This window comes from Tachypleus tridentatus, chromosome 2 (genome assembly GCF_004210375.1).
Source record: "Tachypleus tridentatus isolate NWPU-2018 chromosome 2, ASM421037v1, whole genome shotgun sequence".
NCBI lineage: Eukaryota > Metazoa > Arthropoda > Merostomata > Xiphosura > Limulidae > Tachypleus > Tachypleus tridentatus.
Window position 1 is genome coordinate 25,136,238 of NC_134826.1, and position 16,519 is coordinate 25,152,756.

General features: G+C 31.2%; 1 protein-coding gene across 1 annotated transcript in view; it reads left to right on the top strand.

The window, feature by feature from the left end:
• Window positions 1-16,519, top strand: part of LOC143245454 (pregnancy zone protein-like) — a 131,284-nt gene that overhangs the window by 62,439 nt on the left and 52,326 nt on the right. The window contains exons 14-17 of the mRNA XM_076491817.1: window positions 3,761-3,952; window positions 8,146-8,364; window positions 12,572-12,865; window positions 13,319-13,468. Coding sequence (XP_076347932.1) covers window positions 3,761-3,952; window positions 8,146-8,364; window positions 12,572-12,865; window positions 13,319-13,468 — 855 coding nt within the window. The remainder of the gene's footprint in view (window positions 1-3,760; window positions 3,953-8,145; window positions 8,365-12,571; window positions 12,866-13,318; window positions 13,469-16,519) is intronic.

Genomic DNA, 16,519 nt, shown 5'->3' on the forward strand with positions numbered 1-16,519 from the left:
ATTTTGGTTAAACATAAATATACTTCCTTTTAAATAACCTTTTAACTTTTTTGAAGTAAAAGTGACATTAGAAAGTTGTCATAAATTAACATGTTTTTGCAAAATTTCTGTCTGTGAAATTTTTTGTTACAGGTTAGTCATTAAATATGTAAAAGCAGAAAGTTTTAAAATTAAAAAAAGACATCTGATAGTTGAATTTTTGTCTCTGTATAATGTATTCATTCTTATATTTAATAATTTAATTGTCAAGCATTACAATGATTTTTAAATTGGTTTTACAATATGCATTTTTGATGGGACAAATCTGAGGACTTGTGCCACTAAAATCAGGGACTTGATTCCCTCAGATAGCCTGATATAACTTTGTTAAAAAGTACACTCATATATACAATATGAAAAATTATCTTGTATGAAATATTCATAGCTTCTAGACTATATTTCAACTAATGTATAACTCTTCAAAAGGGATGGGGCATGTATTACCACTTCCATCCTATAGTATACCTTAACTTCACATTTCATAGTTAATGCTAAATGATATAAATAAATTTTATGAAATAAAAATTAAGATGTGTATAAAAATCAGTTAGATTAGTAAGTTGTAAAATATTTCATGAAAGTAAAATTATCAATTTAGTTTTAAACTTAAGTCATTTCTGAATTAAGTTGTTTTCTGTTACATCAACATTTTAAATAAATAACAAACCTATTTAATCAACAGAGACTATAAATTAAGAAATCAACAAACATTTTTTCGGTTCATAGACTGACAACAATATTAGGTTATATGTTTGTTGCTAAACAACATGACATAAAATCTATTGTTGGAATGTAGTTTTACCTAAACATACTGGCTTTGCTATGTATTAGAACTTGTTAATCTAACTGGTTTTTACCAATAATTAATTCTATGAGTATGCCATAAATTCATTTTATGAATGATCTTAATTTTGATAGGCTGACCAAGGAAGCTTCTGATGTTTTAATGTACTTTTCTGCCTCTTTGTTTATTAAGCTTGATTTCACCAAATTTATTTATTTTTGAAAATATATAACAGACAATAGCTTACTTCAGAGCCAATTTAAGTTTAAAATTGAATCAATATTTTTACTTTCATGATAAGTTGTAAGCACCCCTTCCTTATGGCCCCTTTGCACCTTTTTCATTAAAATCATAATGGGCAAAGAGTAATTGAATTGTTCTATCTGAATAAATACATTTTGGTTTTATGACTCTATCTATTTTGAGAAATCAAGTTTGACACAATGTGACACCCACTGGCTTTTATGTAACATAACATTTAGGGACAGCATTGGAACTATCAGTCCATCTCAGCTGTTCCTGTGTCTAAACTAAACAAAAGCTGTTAATGAATAAATTTTTTAAAAAATATTATAGCCAGCCCTTTTCATTCATGTACTTATGAAGCTTTCTCTTAAACTCACTTAAATGTACTGCTTCCATGGCTTCTGAAGTCAACCCATTCCAAAAACTAACCTCCTTGTTAGGAAAATAAACCTGTCTTAGTTGAAGGTGACTCTTACCTTGCCAAAATTTATATTTGTGTCTCCTAGTCTTACTGTTATCACCATTAAATATGAAAAATGATGACTCACCAACACTATCAATTTCATTTAAAATCTTTAACACCTTAATCACATCCCCTCTGACTTTGAGAAATTTTAATCTCTTCTCATATGACAATCCCTTTATCCCAGGTACCATTCTAGTAATCCTTCTCTGAATCCATTCCAACAATTCAGTGTCTTTTCTAAGGTAAGGAGTCCAAGATTGAACATGTATTTCTAACTAGTAAGCTATACAAAGCAATTATAACCTCTGTAGACTCATATTCAATATTTCTGTAGATACAACCTAAAATCGTATTTGATCTAAACACTGCTTGGATTGCTTTACAGACCAATCAACTATTATACTAGGATCCCTTTCTTTCATGATAAAGTTAAGGATTTTTCTATCGAAAATATATTTATAATTTAAATAATAATAACTTACATGCATTTATTATAATTAAAACCCATTTATCATTTATTTGCCTAACTCACTAAATGATCTAAATTCTTTTGTAAATTACCAGCATCCTCTTTACAGCTTGCAACACCAACCCCTTAATTTAAGTACTTTAAGTACTTTATGGCCCATTCTTTATATATGTCATTGATGTAAAATTGAAACAAAGAGCAAAAGTTCTAAGACAGAACCCTAAAGTACTTCACTTGGGACATTTATCCAGTTTGACTAAGCTCCATTTGTAAAACCTCTCTGCTTTCTTTTATGCAGCCACTCTTTTAACTAATTTACTAATTTATTCCTCACACCTATGGAGATAATGCTTTTTACAAGCCTTTTATGTGGCACCTTATCAAGTGCTTTCTAAAAATCTAGAAGTACTAAATCTACACCCTTACCCTTATCGACATAAGCAGTAACTTTTTCAAAGAATGTAAGGAAAGATTTTCTCCTAATGACACCATGTTGACTAGCCAGTAAACTTCTAAACTTTGTTTAATGTCTTTGCAAAGATCTTTTATGAGACTTTTCAAAATTTTTCCCACAACTGATGTAAAACCAATGTGTTTGTAATTAATGAAACAAATTTTTATCATCTTCCTTGAAAAAAGGAATCACACTAGCTAACTTCTAATCCTCTGGTACCTGCCCACTATTGAAGAACTGACAAAAATTATTATTAAGTGGCTTGCATATGCAATCTTTAACCTCCTTCAAAACATTCGGGAGAATATTTTCTGGCCTAAGAGCCTTATTGTTCTTTAACTTTCTAGTTTTTTCTTAACCACCTCAGAATTAATGTAGTAATCTTGTTCTAACTTGTTTCCATCTGTCACCTTAAATTTCTGCTAGTAAAAACTGAAGAAAAAATAAAATTTAGTAGCCCAGCTGTCTTATAATCATCAGATATTATCCTTCCTTTATCACCCTTCAAGGATCCTACACTCATCTGAACATTATATTTAATGTTATAGCATTTAAAGAAATCCTTACTGTTAATTTTTACATTTTTTAGCCAACCTTTAACATTCTACTATTTGCTTTCAGATATAGGCTGGAGCTAACATCAACTGAACTTAATATATTCAATGGGGTCATATTTTGTATGGCTTATATTGATAAGTGATAAATACATATGCAAATTGGGTAAACAGTTATAAAACAAAAGTTAAGGAACATGCTAGTTTTATTATATTGTGTATCCTTAAAAACTGAATTTGAAGACTATAGTGAGAATAGTTGGGCAGGTTTTCATGGTTGTTTAAGATTATGAGTTAATTGTTTTAATACAAATATTAGTAGATTTATTGAACTTATTTATTGATTTTTATATGATCATGTTGGCCATATTTTAATAAAAGTTTCTAACTTTTAGTATACTTGAACAAAATTTATTTATGACTATGAGAACCTAATTTAGCATTTGAGCTAGTATACTTAGTTTGTAGCAAGCCAGATTTAAATGTTTTGCATTGTAGATTTGCTACATTGTACATTTATCTGAGAGTTCCACATTCTGTTTACCAGTATTTTTAAACAGTATTAGTCTACTTATAATAGTTTGTGTGATTAAGTGGCTCATTTTCTTTATCACACAACAGTTTACTTTCTTGAGTCATGTTAAGCTGTGTTATTAAACTACAAATGTTTTCAGTTATTCTTTATATTTGTGGTAACAATTTGAAAATGTTACAGAACTCATAAACATAAAATGTAGTTTCTTTTCAGATATTAGTGACTACACCTGATGGGGTGCCTTCTCCTGGTGAAATAATAAAACTTTGCCTAAGCACAAGGAATGGGCCTCATGATTTCCAAGAAAAGTATTGTATTAATGACACTGGCAGTGAAAATGGATTAATTCACTTTTCTCTGCCAGCTGTACATATAAATTCAGAAGTATCTCATCTTCTGTTAGAGGTGAGTTAATGATCACAGTTAATGTCACTTCCCAATCAGAGAAACCTATCTACTTAAAGAAAAGTTAAAAAGCAACAAGGTAATGAGTTTCTCTAATAAAATATATACTGTTTACATTCTTACAAAAATAAAAATGAAATGTTTTATCAGTTGGGAGCCCTTTTGTTAGTGATATATGTTTCTTATCATAAACCCAATGATATCTTGTACTTGCTTAGGAGATATAGGATAGTTCTAAATCCATATACCAAACTGACAGTTCAAAACAATTTACATAATAAAAGTAAAATAACAGAAAATGAAAAGTAAGAACTAAATATATTAAACAATTTAATCAATAATGTAATAATGCTAATGCAAGAATGTTAACGAAGTAAACGGGGATTGTACTAACATTTCTAAAACATATCATCTGCTAATCCTATAGCTATCACTTAACTACCAGGATTTTAATATTTACTCATATGATTTTTTCTTGCTTATTTTAGTGTTTTTACCCCACTCATTTTCCATTGGGGTAATATACTCTCCATCCATATCAATGTTTTCTTTATCTTGGTACTGTATGTAGACATTTCATTCCGGTAATTTTTATCACTTTTTCTTGACAGTGTTTAGTCACATGTTTCTCTATAAGAGGGCTGTGATAATTAATGTACATAGTTGGATTTTCATATTTCCTAGAGGCTTTCAATATAAATTACATCTAATAATTAAAAAAAAATAATAATAAATTTGCAACACCATTTTCAAGCATAAATTTGTAGGTTACTGTTTTCAGAGTGGAAGCTATTCAGCCATCTTCAGCTCCACCTCAATTATCTGGCATTTGTCAAAGTTCAGGAGAAGGCCACTCTCAGTTTAGGCTGTCCATGATCTGATTCAGTGTGAGATAGACATATGTTTGGTCTGGGGATGTCTCTCCTGGGGTTTCTGAGGCTGCTTTTGTTGATGATCTTGTAAAGAGAATTTCGACTCCTTTTTTCCAGTACTTTCATTTCCTAGGTTGGCTTCTAATGAGGCCAATTTAGATCAGCCACCTCCTCCATCTTTTCTTCAGTCAGTCACTTTGATTTTGTCAAGTTTTTGGGTATTCTTCATTTGCCTTTTAAGCTACTCCTTCCTTGATGGTGGGAAAAATCTGAAGTTGAATATTTTGTGTTTCCTCCACTTGATATTGCTATTCATGCTGGAGATTTTCTTCTCAATTATGTGATGGGATAGGTATGCCTGGTCCCATGTGTATGATCGAAATGTTTTGGCTTACAACCACCAGGAGGATTTGTATTTAGACTCTCAAATAATCGATCCTCCTTTAGAAATGTGGGGTTCCAGAGTTGACTTTGCAATCATTTTGAACATATCACAAATTTCTTGGATTTATTTGAATGTCACCTCTGTTCTGAGATATTTATCTTCCCTCCAGACTTTGTTAGAAACCTATCAGCATTACCCACAGCAATTTGAGGACAATTTAGGTCCTTTACTAACTTCTATCTTGGTATGTTTGTTAGCTTCTGCTCTTTCTTTGGTTTCCTGGCTTGTATGTTGTTGGGAATTATTAGGGATATGTGACTCTCCTTTTCTTCATTCATTGATGTTTGTGGATGTTCCAGAGGTGTTGCCCCACATTCACTGTGGTGTCCTTTCTCAATCAGTGTTGGAACTTTTCACCAGGTGTGTGGATAATCAAGTTTGATGTTGTCAATGCATATCTTCATATTCTCAAAATGAAGTTATCCTTCCACTCTCTACATCTCATGCACAAGGGTCAGGTTCTACTATTCAGGACTCTGCTCTTTGGACTAGTTTCTGCACCTTATGTCTTCTGTAGAGTCATACAAGCTTTTTCTCATCACTGTCATGCTAATGGGCTCATGCACACACCTTTATATGGATGACTGGTTATTGCTGGCACCATCTCATCAGTTGATGGAACAACACACCCAGATTATACTTTCAAAAGCCACCACAGCTGGTTTTATTATCAGGATCTAAAATCTATTCTCTTGTTGACTGAAAATACAGTCCATCTGGGTATCTTTTTCAACACATTTTTAAGCTTGTACTGGTGACTCCCATCTGGATCCAGGCTATGAAATGGAAAGCAGTAGTCAGACTTTTATGTAAACATGTCTTCTTGTTCTACTGCACAGATAGTTCTTTCTGTTTTTTGAGATATAAGCATTCCTCAATCTCTGATTCTGTGGGAATGAGCACATGTGCAGTACCTTCAGTGGTTGCTGTGAGACCAGTGGACTGTAATTTACTGGAACATCCAACCTCCCTGATCAGGAGCAACATCTTGAGTGGGGGTTGGATCAAAGCAACACTATCATTGGTATTCCTATACTGCCCCTTCATCTCAAGATTTACCTCCTCACAGTTGCCTCACTTCATAGATGGGGTTGTGTATATTGGTGGTCACGAATTCTAGGGTCTATGGATGGAAAACCAATCCTCCTTCCACATCCTCCTCCCTTTTAGAACTTGTTGCTGTCTAGAAAGTAATTGTTCAAGATCTCACACTCTTGAAGGGGAAAAGTATTCTTCCACACTTCCTTCCCACTAAGAGCAGGTGTCAGTCTTGAAAAAGAGATAAAATTTATTGAACAAGGTGCTTATATGAATTGTCAGGATAGAAGGAGCATTGACATGGGTGGAGAGTATATTCCCAAGAGTAGGTGAGTTGGGTATAAAAGACTGGAGCAAGTGAGAAAAAAATTAGACCGGTGCTCAGATAGGCAAATATTGAAACCCTGGTGGTTGAGTTATAGCTATAAGTGTTAGCAGGGAAATACGTTTTCAATTTAGGAAAATGTTAACTTTGAAAATGATGTACTGCAAAGAAGTAACATTCTAAAAATGGTGGATGACAGCATATGATGTTATGTACAGTACTTTTAACTCAAAAGTATTTTAAAATTAATATTTTGTGATTATAAATATTTATTAGTGTAATTTGCAAAGAAAATTGAAAAATGTTTCAACTTTCGTGTCTGCAACATAGCTTCGAGAATTTTTGCCTTTAGGCAATGTATATATATATATTTTCTTTTTTCTTCTATCTCGAAATGTACTTCCTTGTTTTGTTTTCTTCCTGAATTTTAGCGATTTTATTACTACATACTTGTTTCATTACTTTTATGATGTCAGTCATGTAGTTTGAACAATTATTAATGAAGTACAGCTTTGAAATTTTCCATAGACCATATTTAAATATTATTTTAATATCAAATTGTTTATATTAATATTTAAAATTATTTATATTAATGTAGAGTAAATGAGTAAATTTGGTCAGTAATATATGGTTTCCTGAGAAAGTGATTGGAAGAAGTTCTTGCAGGTGTAAAAAATCTAATAGGGAGTTTAGAGGATTTATAAATAGAATAGACATGGGCATTTTATTTTAGTTTCTTTAGAAATTTTTTGTCATTCCTAAAATTGTTTTAGGGCAAATTATATCCTTTTTGAAAGCTAAAGAAGTTTTCTAATATAATAAGACATCAGGTTAACATGCCTTAACTGTGAATCCATAGATATGTAGCTATCAACCCATTCCCAACAAGTATAGTCTTTTCTTTGGGGATATGGATATTTTACAAAAACGACAGTGAAATTCCTCTATGCATTTAGGTAACAGTAATATGAGAGATAGCAGTGGGTGTTGGTGACTAGATTGTTGGGATAATTATTTGCATAAGGTTATTTTTGTACTTTTTTATCAAAATTGTTAAAAAGTCAATCCAGTAATGAAATTAATTAGCAACATAAAAATTATTTGAGGAAGTTAATTAAATACTATTATCATAATTATTATGATTTAACGAGGGTAAATATTTTGGGGAATTTTTAATTGATTAATAATTTTCATTATGTTAATAATAGTAAAACTGAAGGCATATCTTGCAAATAAGTTTATAAGCTGTGACAAATTACACTATTTAAATTTGTCAAAACATTTCATGATGCTTCTCATAAATTTAATCAATAAATGAGAGAAATACTGAGAACATGGGTTTTTAAGGTGATTTATTTGTGTTTGTTCTGTTTAACATTCAATTCAGGTTTGCATGTATCCAACATTCTGCTTGTTTGTAGTTCTCTTTATAATTTTTACTACTTTTGAACAATAATGCTTGTGTATATTAAACTAAATTATTTATACAAAGAATTTTTCAATTTTATTTCAGGCTACGGCCATAGAATATCCAGAAATTCCATATGATAAATCAGGTTATGTATTGAGCTACCAGCCCTACAGTATAATTAGACTTCGGAAGTGGTTTTCTCCCTCAAACAGTTACATTCAAATTGAACCTATAGCAACTGAAATACCGTGTGGTGAAATGATTCCTGTAACAGTTTCATTTACTGTAACAAATGACATGAACATTTCTCTTGTGTATCAGGTAGGGAAAGAAATTTTGATTCAGTGACTGTTTTTATAGACCTCTTTATATCTTATTTAAATATTATTTTCACTATTAAAACAAACAAATAAAACCAAATTAATACCTATACTGTAATACTAAAGTTAATCTCTAGGCAACACTGGATTGCTTATGTAGAAAGAAATCTAATTTTATAAACAGTTGCAGCAAAGCTATCTCTTTGCTTTATCAGAAGGTGCTTTAAATCTGTCCAGAGTTGTCAGGCTTTTATAGGCTGTGGATTCTTCACAGTAGGTATCTGTGATCTGTTGGAAAGAAATTTGAACAATAAATGGATAGCACACAGTCCATTTGTTTTAAAATAATATATAAAAACAAATCAACTGCATGTACAACAGTGTGGGATACTGTTATTATTACAGTTATATCCTGGTCTTTCAGTAAATGCCTCATTTTTGTTTAAAGTTCACACAGGTTGGTTCAATTACTTTAGAACAGCCTTTGACTACATAAATTCTTCTTTATTTCTGTTGTTACTATGAAACTTGACTTTAAATATTGTCCATTATGGCTAAAATAACAATTATGACCTGACTTCACTTCACTAACTTAAGTTTTTCAGATGTTTTTAACTTGCTGTATTTGGATATGTTGATAACATGTGAGAGAAAAAGTTAGAACTGTCTAGTTCTCCAGTAGCAACAGTATTACACAGAATGAGAAACTAGGAAGTCTTGAGTAAGATAATGGTCAACAATATTACTAAAGTCTAGTACAACAATTAAGCTGCATAAATAATGTATGACTCATACCAAGTTATGTAAAAGAACTTTTCAAAGTTATCAATTTTAAAATAATTAACTTTTAAATAATAACTGAAACTAAACAGTTTTGTATATCCAAAAAGGGTGAAGTCTATTCTTTATTTCCATGAGTCTTAATGCAACTATTACCCCAAGAAGTGTTTGGTTTTACTATGCTCTAATCACTAGAGTAAGAATTATTGCTATTAAGTTTTGATTTCAGTATCTAATGATCACTGTTCCTGTTATCAGTAGACATTCAACCTCTGAAGTAGTAATTGCCATGTAATACATCAGGATTTTCTGGTTATTATTACCTGTGAAACTATTTGAAACTAGTCTAACCTCACATCAGTGACTAAGCATGAAGTCAGTACCAAATTACACACATTTTCAGTTTAAATATGACATGTAAAGTAGATGCTTCCTTTATTAAGGATAACTTTTAACTTCCCATATGCCTGAACTTTATGTCTACCTGCTATTTATCCTAACCCCTCTTCTTTCCTCATCTCTGTAGGCAGTTTCTACCTTTTTATTATCAAATCAAGTAAAACAGTTGTTACTATGGAATTATTGTCAATCAATGCATTATAAGGTTTTCCATTAGTAATCTTATGGATGTGTGGATAATGAACTTATTTTCTTTATTGCAACAGATGGAGTAATTAAAGATGTTGATTCCTAACACTGTAGGCTGTAAAGGCCATATTTCCCAGAACTACAGTAATTAACTCCTTCTAGTATTCTTTGAGGGAAATTATTATTCCATACAGGCCATTGCCCACAGATCCTGGTAATATGTCCCGTCAAGTTGCACTTTAAACACCTATTATATCATAGTTTATTTCTTTTATTTTTAATATCTTGTCTGATTCACTTTTTTGCAGTTCTTCTTGACTGTTCTTGGGGTTGGGTGTTGATGTTTCATTACTACAGGATCTAATATTCCTTTAACTTCTGGATGACCATATTTGTAACTTATTTGAAATTTTGAATTTCAGTTCCATCACCAACTGCAGAGATATGTTTAGAAACGTACATCTACATTGCTTCAGCGTGATCTTTAAATCCTAATCTATTATGCCATCTGTAAGTTGTTCACACACCAAGGAATCTGTTATTCCTCAAGTAATATCTGGGTAAGGTTCTGTCTTTTCTTCATATCCTGTTCTGGAACTTCTCTTTCGATATTTCCTTCTGGTGTGATACTCCAAACATAGTAGGGAATGTAGTTACTAACATTGGTAGTTGCAACAGTTTTCAGATGAAGTTTACTTAATGTTGTCAAAGCTGGTCTATTTAAAGTAGCAGTGAGATAGAGGGTTTATTGTTCACTTTTTCACCTATTTACTCCTAAGACTGTTTCATTGAGTCTGAAATGACTCCCATGGCATCTTTTCATCTTAGTCTATTGGTTTTCTGTTCACTGATGTTGAACTGGCCAGCTAACATCTGAGAGTTTATTTGGTAATGTTATGGCTAGATTAATTTAGGAAAGTCTTTCAATGAATGTGTTTCAGCAGTTATGGATGATAATAGGTGTAGACCATATACGTTTTTCTGCTACATATTTGGTAGTTGTGTTTTAGGCTGGAATTTTTAAATAAATGCAAAAAGAGATTTAGCTGGTTTAAATTTTGTATTTAATAATTCATTTTTTAAATGTTTTTGTTTTTTTTACAGAGGTTCAAAACTAAATGTCCATCTTGTAATTAGTATGACTAATTAAATATACTGTTCTTACATTCTTATTTATGAAGATGAGAATGCATTCTGTCATTAGCTTGGATACCTTTGCTGTTAACAATGATTTGACCATAAAGCATATAATATTTTATGAAGTTTTGTCAGCTTAAGAGATTTATGTTAATTCTTAACAACATAGTAAAATTATGTTGATAAAATTAAGAATTATAAATTAGATCTATCAGATCATCCCTTAAACTAGATCTATCAGGCCATCACTTAAACTAGATCTATCAGGCCATCACTTAAACTAGATATATCAGGTCATCACTTAAACTAGATATATCAGGTTATCACTTAAACTAGATCTATCAGGTCATCACTTAAACTAGATCTATCAGGTTATCACTTAAACTAGATCTATCAGGTAATCACTTAAACTAGATCTATCAGGCCATCACTTAAACTAGATCTATCAGGTTATCACTTAAACTAGATATATCAGGTCATCACTTAAACTAGATCTATCAGGTTATCACTTAAACTAGATCTATCAGGTTATCACTTAAACTAGATATATCAGGTCATCACTTAAACTAGATATATCAGGTCATCACTTAAACTAGATCTATCAGGTTATCACTTAAACTAGATATATCAGGTTATCACTTAAACTAGATCTATCAGGTCATCACTTAAACTAGATCTATCAGGTTATCACTTAAACTAGATCTATCAGGTAATCCCTTAAACTAGATCTATCAGGCCATCACTTAAACTAGATCTATCAGGCCATCACTTAAACTAGATATATCAGGTCATCACTTAAACTAGATCTATCAGGCCATCACTTAAACTCGATCTATCAGGCCATCACTTAAACTAGATCTATCAGGCCATCACTTAAACTAGATCTATCAGGTCTTCACTTAAACTAGATCTATCAGGCCATCACTTAAACTAGATCTATCAGGCCATCACTTAAACTAGATATATCAGGTAATCACTTAAACTAGATCTATCAGGTCTTCACTTAAACTAGATATATCAGGTCATCACTTAAACTAGATCTATCAGGTCATCACTTAAACTAGATATATCAGGTCATCACTTAAACTAGATCTATCAGGTCATCACTTAAACTAGATCTATCAGGTCATCACTTAAACTTGATATATCAGGTCATCACTTAAACTAGATATATTAGGTCATCACTTAAACTAGATCTACAGGTCATCACTTAAACTAGATACATCAGGCCATCACTTAAACTAGATCTATCAGGTCATCAATTAAACTAGATATATATCTCAGAATATTTTAATTAATACTATTAGTGAAAGTAATATTAAGAAAATAGTAATATTTCCATTACCTACAGAATAAATGAACACTATTTGCTTACTTCAGATACTGTCATGGATTTATTTGTTGTTGAACAATGTAACATTGATTTACTTATAGTGTACAATCTGTTTTTCTTTAAGCTGCTAAATTCATATTTTGAAATTAAAATTTCTAACATGTATAATAATTGTATATTATTTGTTGTGTTATATATGCATTGTTATTCGAAAATCATATTACCATATATGCGTAATAATGTGTCATCTGTATCATGCATTGTTTAGGGTAATTTCTTGAAGTTAATCTTTCTTTCTTTTGAAATATCAGTAAGTTTAAAATTTAATAATTGAAGCAGATATGCAGTAAATATGTTTTTCTATATGTAGGTTATGTCTAGAGGCCAGATGATCGAGTATGGTTCAAAAGACATATTCCTTTCACAACTTAGTGACTTCTTAGAAAATTCCTCATTTAATGTTTCATACTTAAATAATGATAAAGGTACAACAGACCAGAAAAAAACCTTGCTCCCTTTAAGAGTAATGAAATACACTTTTATGCTAAGTTCTCGAACATCAGTGTCCCCCATGGTACGTTTGATAGTTTTCTACATTCGAGATGATGGAGAAGTTGTTGCTGATTCACAAGAAATTAAGATTGTCAAGTGTCTTCTACATAGGGTAAGATATATAAAAACTATTTTCATTTGGGAAAATTGTTTGGGTACAAGTGCATTTATAAATTTTGACATTTGAAATGTGAACATCTGTTATTGTGAAAGTAACTCTGTTAAAGTATATTCTATAATTTTTTTTTAATCTTAAAGATATTAGAATCTACACATTACGTTTAATAAAAATGTTCAGTATATCCTCTGTTGATCTGGTATGAATTTCCAGAGAAAGTGAAAAGAAAGAGAACATTAATAATATTTTCTAAATTTTCTTCTTGTTATGCGAAGGATCTTTTTACAATCGTATGATAAAAATATAATTGAAATTTTGCATTTAACTAATTGATAAAAACTTAAATTCAGCCTATGTGCAAATGAAGTTGTCAATGTTGATGTCTTATTACTTGGTTTAGTATTAAATTCTTGCAGTGCTAAGAAATTTTTTCACTGAATGTTAAAGGTCAAGCTAAAATTTGGAACACAAAAGAGTTATCCTGGTTCAGAAACTAGTGTTCGTCTTGAAGCTTCACCTCATGCTGTATGTGGAGTAGGAATTGTTGATAAGAGTGTAGATTTGTTGAAAACAGGAAATGCTCTCTCGAAAGAGAAGGTAAGTATTATAAAGTGTGTTCTATAAAATTTTATTGCTTGGGAATTGAAAATTGTGAATGTTTTTGTGTTTCAAAAACTTCTTAGGATGTATCGTATTATTTCTGTAGAGCTATTAAAATTTCAGTCATTACACTTGCTTGTCATAAAGTAGGGTTAACTTTTGCAACTGTAAAATCAAGTGTGGGTATTAAATTAGAATATGTGTTTTGAGAAACATTTGATTTAATAATGGCCTTTGAAATTATCCACATTTTATCAGAAGTTCTTGTTTATTTGTTTGAAATTAAGCCCAGAGTTACACAATGGGACATTGTGCTCTTTGCACCTGGTTTTTAGTATGGTAAGTCTGCAGATATACAACTGTGCCACTAGTGGGCATATTAGAAGTTGTCCAAAAGAAGATTTTTAATTGAATATTTAAAAACAGTTTAAGTCATTTTATTACATACAGTAAAAATTGCAGTGGTGTTTAATAAGGCTGAAAAATATTTAATATTCTTCTTATATCAAAATAACTCCTACAGTGATCTTATAACCCAATAGTATATCAATAATAGTCATAAAAATAGCTAAACACCTTACAAGTAACATTATTACTTGTATCTGTTTTTTAAAATGTTAATATATAAATTAGTTTAAATAGTGGAATCTTCTTAACTTATAAAAGTTATGGAATGTTAGAGTGGCTGTACATTTTTTCTTCTCAGGCTTACTTAAATTTTAAGCACATATATTAGTCAATGTTAGATTTGTTTAGTCTCTTTCTCATCTTATCTGTGTCTTTGACACATTTCCAAAAGGCTATTCGAGTTTTTGAACTTATAATTGATGTTTTTTCCTTTTCATTATGGCTTGTGTGATCATATCCAGTTATCACTGTCATTTTTTGGTATACTAATACAAGATTCCTGGGGTACTGCAATGTATTCTTCAAATGTAGGGAGGGCATAACCTCCAATATGTTCAATTGTTAAAAATTTAAGTTGCATGTTATTTGATGTTTCATCTTCTTTAAATTCTTGTTTACATTGACAACTAAGAGTTTTTATTTTTCAATTAAGAAACTTGGCTTTTTATTAGATTCTTTAACTCTTGTGTTTATTTGGATGGTGACAGTTGATGTGCTGTTATAGTGTGTAGAAGTTATTGATTCATGTGAAATGATTTTGCTGAATTACTGTTAATATTTTCCTTGAAAAAAATCATTAAAGTTGTCATAAGGAAGATAGTATTTTCTTAGCAAAAATAAAAAATTCTTGAGAAGGTAAACATATAGTTTGTTTTTACAGAAATCTCAAACACTATGATATTTTACAAATGGATAAAATACTTTCTCTAATTTTGCCATATATCATTAGAACTGCTTAGACATGGTTTCCTTTTTAAAACAAGAAGTGTGGTAAAAATGTAATAACATTAACTGATCCACTATAATATTTTTGCAAGAAGAGTACATGATTATTTAGCTACATATACATGCATTTTTGTAGATTAAATTTGTTGAGAAATATATCTTCACCAAATTCAAATTTATACATAATAATACAATGGAGTTTTCAGTGGTGGGTTGAATTAATTAACTCTTTGTAGAAAGAGTTTATTTTACTTTTGAAAATTTTGGGGTTTATACTTTAACTGCCTCTGTTATGAGATGTATTGGTTCCAAATATCTTCTTCAGTTTCCTTACAGTTCCAACTGAAACATGAAGTTTTACATCAGACTGTTACATGGAATAGCTTTCATGAGCTAAAACTTTGATATTGACAGATTTTCTATGGCATTTCTGTCATGGAAGTCATAAGTGCATTTACTGCATTACTGCTGGGAATAGTATTACAGTTTGTAAATTTGAAAGTGTCAACTGTCTGAGTGATTGAATGACAGCTAGTCACTGTGTAAACTATCAACACATGGCTGTACCCTGGTGCAGTTAGTTTTTATAGGTGTGAGTAAATAATTATATAATATTGGCATTTTATGTCCCTTTTATTTACTGTTTTCATAAATATTTCTAATACTATTCTAACTGTTGAAAATTATCTCTTACTCTCAGTCATTGTGACTGAATGGTTATCATTGCTGCTGTGGCTAAGTTGGGCAATTTGTTCTTTGCCCATGGAGCTGGAGATTATATATTATACTAAATGTGAAACTTTTGCATATGTTTCATTAAAACACAGCATTGTAAAGGCAATGGTGACATTGCTTAAGTTCACACAAGCATGAGGTACTTATTGATCTGTGGCCTCTTCTGTTTTCATGATAGAGCTCCCAGCTGAATCAAAGTTCATCATGCACATAAGTTGATAGTAACCATACTATCGTGAGGTGAGTTTGGTCACGTTGGAGAAGAGGATTTGCTCCCAGTATTTCATGTTTAGCTGCTACTAAGTAGTATTTTCACTGTGGGGCTTCAGCTTTGCTGAATGCTGAACTACATGGCTAACTATACAGGCTGCACCAGGTGTTTGCAGTGCAACCATTTTTAGTTACCCCTTCTTCATAACTTTCCCACATTGTCCTCAAGTTAGCTGATCTGTATTAGAATGACTAACATTTTCAATATTTCTGGGTGGAACAGGCCACAATTTAATAGGTGGAAAGAGCAAAAAGCTGTGGAACGTTTACTGAAATGATTAGGAGTAGTCATCATTCAGAAGAGTACTTCTTGAGTCAGTTGAAGACCCTCTGATCTTGCCTCTTATCTGTTTGGATCTTATCCTTTTTATTATAGTTCTCATCAGTTCTCTCAGTCATTATCTTTCAAGGAACACAAAAGAGAAATAATCTGAATAAAATGATTCTACAAGTCAACTACCTCTTCCAAAGTGATTAGATCCTGACTAGTGATGCTAAAACTTGTCAGAAAGAGATAAACTGTGATAAACAATAATAAAATAAAGAGTTACCTCGTTTCTTCAATAATTATAGATTAAAGAATTTAGTGTGCAGAAGGTTAGGTGCAGTGATGTCTCACACACATGGAAAGGAAGAGACAAAACTTGATGCGAAATTGAAGCAATTAAAATATATTTGCCACAAGAAATA